This window comes from Sus scrofa, chromosome 6 (genome assembly GCF_000003025.6).
Source record: "Sus scrofa isolate TJ Tabasco breed Duroc chromosome 6, Sscrofa11.1, whole genome shotgun sequence".
Classification (NCBI taxonomy): domain Eukaryota; kingdom Metazoa; phylum Chordata; class Mammalia; order Artiodactyla; family Suidae; genus Sus; species Sus scrofa.
The window spans coordinates 80,010,655-80,018,773 of NC_010448.4; the positions used below are offsets into that span (position 1 = coordinate 80,010,655).

At 48.6% G+C, this 8,119-nt stretch overlaps 1 protein-coding gene across 1 annotated transcript; it reads left to right on the plus strand.

Moving 5' to 3' along the window:
- Positions 1,558 to 7,017, plus strand: LOC100627283 (SCAN domain-containing 1-like). Its single transcript, NM_001243578.1, is given in 2 exon segments — positions 1,558 to 1,908; positions 6,086 to 7,017. A coding segment is annotated over 1 exon segment (429 nt). The 5' UTR covers positions 1,558 to 1,908; positions 6,086 to 6,117; the 3' UTR covers positions 6,547 to 7,017.

Consider the following 8,119-nt stretch of genomic DNA (forward strand, 5'->3'; position numbering starts at 1 on the left):
TCACCAGCTGGAGAACCTGGCCATCCAGGAGTTTACTGACCAGTGGTGGCTGTGAAGACAAAAGTACATCTTCCCTTCATCATGGACTTTGGCTCTGGGGTAATAAATCAGCAGGAAGCACAGAGGAGCCCTCTTTATTTCCTAGCCCACCTCACTTGCATAGGCCAAGTCGGAAGGAGTAAATTCCTTCCCTTCAGGATTAAGAGTGAATTGGGAAGGCTGCCTTGGTTAGCATCTCCGCATTTCCTCTTACAGGCTGTGTTTGTTTTGTTTTGTTTTGTTTTGCCATTTCTAGGGCTGCTCCTGCAGCATATGGAGGTTCCCAGGCTAGGGGTCGAATTGGAGCTGTAGCCTCCAGCCTACACAAGAGCCACAGCAACATGGGATCCGAGCCGTGTCTGCAACCTACACCACAGCTCATGGCAATGCCAGATCCTTAACCCACTGAGCAAGGCAGGGATCGAACCCGAAACCTCATGGTTCCTAGTTGGATTCGTTAACCACTGAGCCACAATGGGAACTCCCAGGCTGTGCTGCTTAACCTTGCGCCCAGACTGAGACTCAAAGCAGCTTAGTAAGAATTCAAAATCTCAGTTTTTTTTTTTTTTTTTTGCCACACCTGTGCAGGCAAGTTCCATCAAACCCATGCCACAGGAGTTCCCATAGTGCCTCAGCAGAAACAAATCTGACTAGTATCCATGAGGATGCAGGTTCAATCCCTGGCTCACTCAGTGGGTTAAGGATCGGGCATTGCCATGAGGTGTGGTGTAGGTCCCAGACTGAGGCTCAGATCCTGAGTTACTGTGGCTGTGGCATAGGCCAGTGGCTATAGTTCCGATTCAACCCCTAGCCTGGGAACCTCCTGCCGTGGAGCATTCAGCCCTAAAAAGACAAAATAGAAAAACAAAAACAAATACCCCCCCAAAAGCCCCACGCCACAGCAGTGACAACACCGGATGCTTAACCCACAGAGCCCCAAGGAAATTCCACATTTTCGGTTCTTTTTTTTCTTTTATGGTGCACCTTCGGCATATGGAATTTCCCAGGCTAGGGGTCCATCCCAGCTGCATCTGCGACCTACACTACAGCTCACAGCAACGCTGTATACTTAACCCATTGAGTGAGGCCAGGGATGGAACCCGCATCCTCATGGATACTAGTTGGGTTCCTATCTGCTGAGCCACAATGGGAACTCACCAAAATTTCGTTAACCATCAGCAATTGGAAAGTCTTGGGGAAGAGACACACAGGGCTAAGATTTAGCCTCCTATGCACATTGGGGTCTTTTCCCGGACAGTCGGCCCCACTGACACATGCCCACTATCTGGGTAGGTCTATCTGGGTACACAGAAACCTAATAGACTGCACCCTCTGTTCATCTGGAGTGATTTCCACAGGAATCTATGCAGACCACTCTCTCCCAAGAGCAGCTAGCCAGCGCTCTATTTTGGTTTCTTTCCTCTGGGTGGTGCAAAGGCCCAACCAAGGGTGTAACCTCAGGGTGGGGCGCTGACTCCACTGCGGGCAGGCTCCAGGAGTGTCTCAATTCCTGCTTCATCCTCTTTCCATTTTGTTGGGCAGACTGGGGCTCAGTAAGACAAAGGCCATCCCTGAAGCGGAAAAGCTCCGCACGGTCGGGAGAACTGGGGACTGAAGGAGGCCAAGAGGCCAAGGCCCGCTAAGACCATGAAGCTGCGGAGCACCGCCAAGGCCTAGAGAGATCCGCCTCTCGAACCCCGGTCCCCCTCCGCTTCCAGCTTCCGGGATGGGCGCGGCTTCCGGTTCCGGCGGTGGGCTACAAAGCTCGGGGCCGGGGAGCTGGTTTCCTTTTCCTGGACCCGGTGGAGGGCCCTCTAGTTTCATCGCGAGCCGCCCGGTCCCCCCGCCCTCTGAGGGGCACCTGCGCAGGTGAACTTCCCTTCCCGCCCCCTGCGCCTCCCCTTCCCCCGCGCACCGTCCGGTAGGAACGGGCGCCGGCGCCGCTGCCCTAGGAGGGGGAGGCCCTGCCCGCGGGGTGTGCCGGCTGCTCGGCCTGCCGTGGCTTTGGGTCCCCGCTTCAGCTCCGGAGGAGGACGGCCCGGTTCTGGAGCCGCAGATGAGCCTTTTCCGGCCAGATTTCTGCCCTCTGAGCCGCACCCAGGTGGTGGGAGGAGTCGGCCCACCTCCCCGCCGGGATGCGGGTGACTTTTGTACCGGGCTGAGTGGTCCCACGCTTTGGACCTTGGGCAAGTCTCCTCTCCTCAAGCCTCAGATTGTTTATCTGAATGGAAATGACAGTAACGGTCCTATCGGGAGCTTTGGACGAGGGAAAGCTGCTGCGGAATGTCTGGCCCGCAATGGCCAACAGCCGGGCAGGCTGCTGTTACTGGAGGCAACTGGGGCGTTGGAGAGTCAGATCGGGAATTTAACCAGAGTCGCTAAGAGGATCACGTAGGGAATGTGAAATGCTCAGCACAGTGTCAGATAGGAAATAAAGGTGCCCTAAACTGGAGGTATTAATTGGTAAGGGTAAGCATTTCGGTCTGGCATGGCAGGTGGGCTTCTAAAAACTGATAGGACTTAATAAGCTAGGTACATTTGCGGAGCTGGTTCATCTTTCAGAACCAACCGTGAGAACCGGCCCACTGACCGTTGAGATTGTACCTAGCAGTCGGATGGTGAAGATCTCCAGTGCTGGGAACTAGAATAATTAGTAAAAGGTGTTTTCCGAAGTGGATTAGGGTTTTCACTCGGAATGATTTGGGGCCAGAGGAGGAAACTGGAAACGACTCCTCTTGAGTTGTGAAAGTAACAGTTATAGTTTACAAGAAAATACAAAAAGATGTATGGAAAATGTTCCCTCTTTTACTGTTCCTGCTCCTCAGAGGTTAAAAAGAATTTCTTTGATAACCTTCCAGGTATTGTTTGTGGATACATCAGGCAGTATATGCTTATGTGTATTTTTATTTCCCCAGATGGGATCATACTATACATATGGAAGGGCACCTTGGTTGTGAGGTTGTGTATTATGAGACAGCTTTACATATCGACTCTCTTAAGCCTCGTTCATGCCTTATAAGGCTGCACAGTATTCCACTGAGTGGTGGACAGTATTTGTTTAATCATTCCCCTGTTGAAGGCTTAGGTTGTTCCCGAGATTTTGTTTTCTTTCAGGGTACCCTTGAGTTTTGGAGATATTCTGCTTTTGTCCTTGTTACCGTGAGTTAGTTAACAACTTACTTTGGGGGATGAGCACATCCTGTTGATTGAATAGAAACCCAGATATGAGAAGAAGCAGTGTACTCGAAGAATCTCTCACCTACAGGGTCCAGAACCAGTTCAAAGACTCCTGGAAAATGGTTCAGTGACTGGAAAAGAGGTATTAGGAGCTGAGGACTATTTAATTCAGGGGAGCTGGTCAGTGTTGTGATTGTTGGCTTCTGTCAGTTGTTGCCCAGGAAACAGATTTGGAAGAATCTCTGAGGCAGGAGAGATTTTAAAATATCAACACTTCTGCAATACGGAGTAGGGAAGAACTAATTTTTTTTTTTTTTTTTTTTTTTTTTGGCTAAGCATGCCGAAGGTTCACGGGCCAGGGATCAAACCTTCACCACAGCAGTAACCTGAGCCACAGTAGTGACAATGCTAGATCCTTAATCCACTGAGCCACTTGGGACCTCTGAAAAGGACTTGGACGAGAGGGTGACAAAAAGATGGTCTTTGTAAAGTGACTTCATCGTAGGAGTTACAATCTTTGATTGGATATCCCTGATTTGAAGATTAAAATAGTCATTTCTATACTGTCATCTGAAGTCTTCTTTTTATTTTGTCTTTTTAGGGCCACACTCGTGGCATATGTGGTTCTCAGGCTAGGGGTCCAATGGAAACTGTAGCCGCCAGCCTACACCACAGCCACAGCAATACCAGATCTGACCTGCATCTGCAACCTACACCACAGCTCATGGCGACACCGGATCCTTAACCTATTGAGTGAGGCCAGGGATCGAACCCATATCCTCATGGATGCTAGTTGGGTTTGTTAACCGCTGAGCCACAACAGGAACTCGTTATTATTTTTTTAAATAAATTAACCTAGGATGTGGTTTTTCTGTAAATAATCCCTCTTTGGACTGGAGCCCCAACCCAAATGAAGCAAAACCCTTTTTTCCCTAGCACTTCACAAGTATTTGATTTGCCTGCCCTACCCCCAACCCTCTTCCTCCCACTACAGCTGGTTTGCTAATCCTGGAGCTGTCAAGCATCCAATGAGTCAGTCTATACTGCTAGAATTCTGACAAGTTCAATTTTCTGTACACTGTAGGAGCTTAGGATCTTGATCTTAAAGGCTTTTTTCCTTTTTTTCTTTTAAATTGCCTTCGACTCCACCCTGATGGTGGTTCCTAAAGTACGTCTTTCATTTTTTTTTAATCTTTTATTTATTTATTTTTGCTTTTTAGGGCTGCGCTTGCAGCATGTGGAAGTTCCCAGGCTACGGGTCGAATTGGAGCTGTGGCTGCCCACCTACGCCACAGCCACAGCAACTTGAGCTGCATCTGTGACTTACACCATAGCCCATGGCAATGCCAGATCCTTTTTTTTTTTTTTTTTTTCCGCTTGCTTGCTTTTTCAGGCCGTACCTGCGGCATGTGGAAGTTCCCAGGCTAGGGGTCGAATCGGAGCTGAAGCCCCTGGCCTACACCACAACCACAGCAACTCAGGATCTGAGCCATGTCTGCAAGCTACTCCACAGCCCACAGCAAGGCCAGGGATTGAACCCAAAACCTCATCGCTCCCAGTTGGGTTCCTTAACCCCTCAGCCACTAAGGGAACTCCAACACCAGATCCTTAACTCACTGATCGAGGCCAGTCATTGAATCTGACCAGTCGGGTTCGTTTCCACCAAGCCACAATGGGAACGCATACTTTTTATTTTTTGGCCACATGTGGAAGTTCCTGGGCCAGAGAGTGAACAATGCCAGATCCTTAATTTCTTGAACCACTAGGGAACTCCATAAAATACCTTTTTTTTTTGTTTTTTTTTTTTGTCTTTTTAGGGCTGCACCTGTGGCATGTGTGTAGGTTCCCAGGCTAGAGGTCTAATCGGAGCTGTAGCTGGTGGCCTATGCCAGAGCCACAGCAACGCCAGATCCAAGCTGTGTCTGTGACCTACACCACAGCTCACAGCAATGCCAGATCCTGAACCCACTGAGCGAGGCCAGGAATCAAACCCTAAACCTCATGGTTCCTAGTTGGATTCGTTTCCGCTGCGCCAAGGCTGGAACTCCCCTAAAATACCTTGTAACACTTGCTCTTTTTTCATCATCTTGAAAGAGATAGAGGGAGGTAGAAAAAGAGTAGATGTAAATAAACAGACTTTTTTCCTCTCTACTTTGGCACTTCTTCATAATTTATTTTTGTCTTTTTTTTTTTTTTTTAGTTTTTTTTAGGGCCACACCCGAAGCACATGGAAGTTCCCAGGCTAAGGGTCAAATCAGAGCTACAACTGCCGGCCTACACCACAGCCGCAGCAACTCGGGATCCAAGCCACGTCGGTGACCTACACCACAGCTCATGGCAAGGCTGGATCCCTGACCCACGAGCAAGGCCAGAGATCAAACCCGCATCTTTATGGTTACTAGTGGGATTCGTTTCCACTGCGCCACAGTGGGAACTCCCATAATTTACTTTTGGATATAGCAAATGCTCCATAAAAATAGTTGGAGGAAGAAAACACTCATGATTTTAAAGATTTCCCTCCCTACAAACCATGTGCATATATGGTTTTAAGATCACGTAAAACACTTTGTAATGGGGGAAAAATGGATGAAAGATTCTTCAGCTAGCAAGGCCAGCAGTCTTGATTTTTTTTCTCCTTTGAGAATCTACCTCTTCCATTTTGGTAAACTATTGATGTATTTTCGCAATCATGTCAATTGATCCAGCAAGAGGAAACCAAGACAGAATTCCTAGTAGTTTTATGAAGAATCTCTGTTAGGATTGAAAAGTTCATGGAACCTAGGTCTGAACCAGATCCATGAGATCAAGGAAGTCTTAACATCCTTCGTGGTCTGTTTTTGCTGACCTCGACTTTTCTCTTTGTCCCTAGGAGTCTGAGAAATCCTCTTCTAGAGTTCTAGAATGGAGATGGAAGGGGACCCAGAGATGCAAAGAAATGGGGAAATCCAGAATGATGACATAAGTGCACTACCAAATGAGATGTTGGCTGAGGAGCCAGAGGTGGTCCTGATAGCACCTCCCCAGGTCCAGGTGCCACCAGAGAGCTTCAAAGACTCTGAAGAAGACCTGGAGACCGTGCCCCGAGGGAGACCTCTCACCCCTGCAGCCTCCAGGCAGAGATTCAGGAAGTTCCGCTACGAGGATGCGGCTGGGCCCAGGGATGTCCTCAGACAACTCCAGGAGCTTGCCGGACAGTGGCTGAGGCCCGACATTCACACAAAGGAGCAGATTGTGGAAATGCTGGTGCAGGAGCAACTCCAGGCTGTCCTCCCTGAGGAGCTCAGAGCCAGGGCACAGAGATGTCAGCCTGGGGTCAGAATCACTGGCTGAATCTCGCTGCTTGCTTCTTGCTCAGCCTACATGTGGGAAGTAAGCAAAGGCTCTCTCTGTTGCAAGATCGAGCTGCAGGCGTGGGAAATCTGAACCTCAGTTTTCTTCGAGCTTGCCTTTGACTAGCTGTAGGAAGAATCAGAACCCATGCCTGGACCCTTTTCTGGCTGCAGCAGCTCTATTTCCTGGGACTGTGAACTCCAGAATGAGTTTCCCTGCCCTCTTGTTAGGACAATCAGCCTGCTGCTTCGTTTTTGCTCTGCTAAGATGCCCCCTTTTTTGCACTTTGTGACATGCTTTAATATATTGTTTTTGTTGTTGTTTCTTTTTTTAATGTACCCAAAGAGGTGATTGCCTCAGCTTTAATATTCTTGATTCTTGCTGTGGTGGCATGAATGGAAGCTTCTGTAACCCCACCAGTAACTCATTTGGGATGTCTTGAAATATTAAAGTTCGGGGTTTTTTTTTTAATAAAAATGTCCTGTGGTGATTTCCCAGGTTAGCTAGGTTAGCTCTTAGTAGTCAGCATTTGAGAAAGATGTGATGATTATCAGGAGGAGATGTGAGCTAGAGATAAGACCTCTGTGGCGTTCTCTGAGCTAGGAAATAGAAACAGGCCTGGCCTTTGTTTTCAAAGTTAGAATTTAAATTGGACAAAACAGAGAAGGGTGAAACAGGGTCAGAGAGGTCACTCTCAGGAGGAATTGCTCGATTTGCTTTCTCCATTTCCAACACCTTTGTTCCACAGCTTGTTTTCCTGTTTAAGACTCACTCGAAACCCTCTGCCAGTGTTGCTCTTCCTGCAACGGAGGTGCTCCTGGCTTGCTGTGTGGAGGTCTGTACTTTGGTTCACAGCTGAGACAGAGCAGGTGCTGTGGTGGAGACAGGCAGAGAGTACATGGCAGCTGCTTCCCCAGCATGACCCCGTCTTGAGGAACCCCTCTGCCTCTGTGGCCTGGCTCTTGGATTTGTAGATCTACTCCTGTAACAAACCTGGCACCAATTCGGAGCCTAATCTTTTGGCATAGGGGCTGGTTAGCTCCATGCTGGAACTCTTGTTGCCTCTGCTCATGTTTGTTGGGGCTCTTCTAGATGCTGCAATAGACATATAAACCCAGGTTTTTTTTGTTTTGTTTTGTCTTTTGTCTTTTTAGGGCTGCACCCGCAGCACATGAGGTTCCCAGGCTAGGGGTGTAATCAGAGTTGTAGGCGCTGGCCTATGCCACAGCAATGCCAGATCCTGAACCCACTGAGTGAGGCCAGGGATCAAACCTGCAACCTCATGGTTCCTAGTCGGATTGTTTCCGCTGTGCCATGATGGGAACTCCAATATAAAAGCCAGTTTTAAGGAAAGAAATGTATAGTTTCTTTCTTTCTTTTTAGGCCACACCTGCAGCATATGGAAATTCCTAGGCCAGGGATTGAATCTGAGCTGCAGCTGCCACAACGGCCAGTTCCCACTGTGCTGGGCTAGACTGAACCTGTGCCTCGACAGTCAGATTCTTAACCCACTGCACCACAGTAAGAACTCCACTCTGGCAAATCTTAAGCTCTTCGGCATGAAGATTAATGC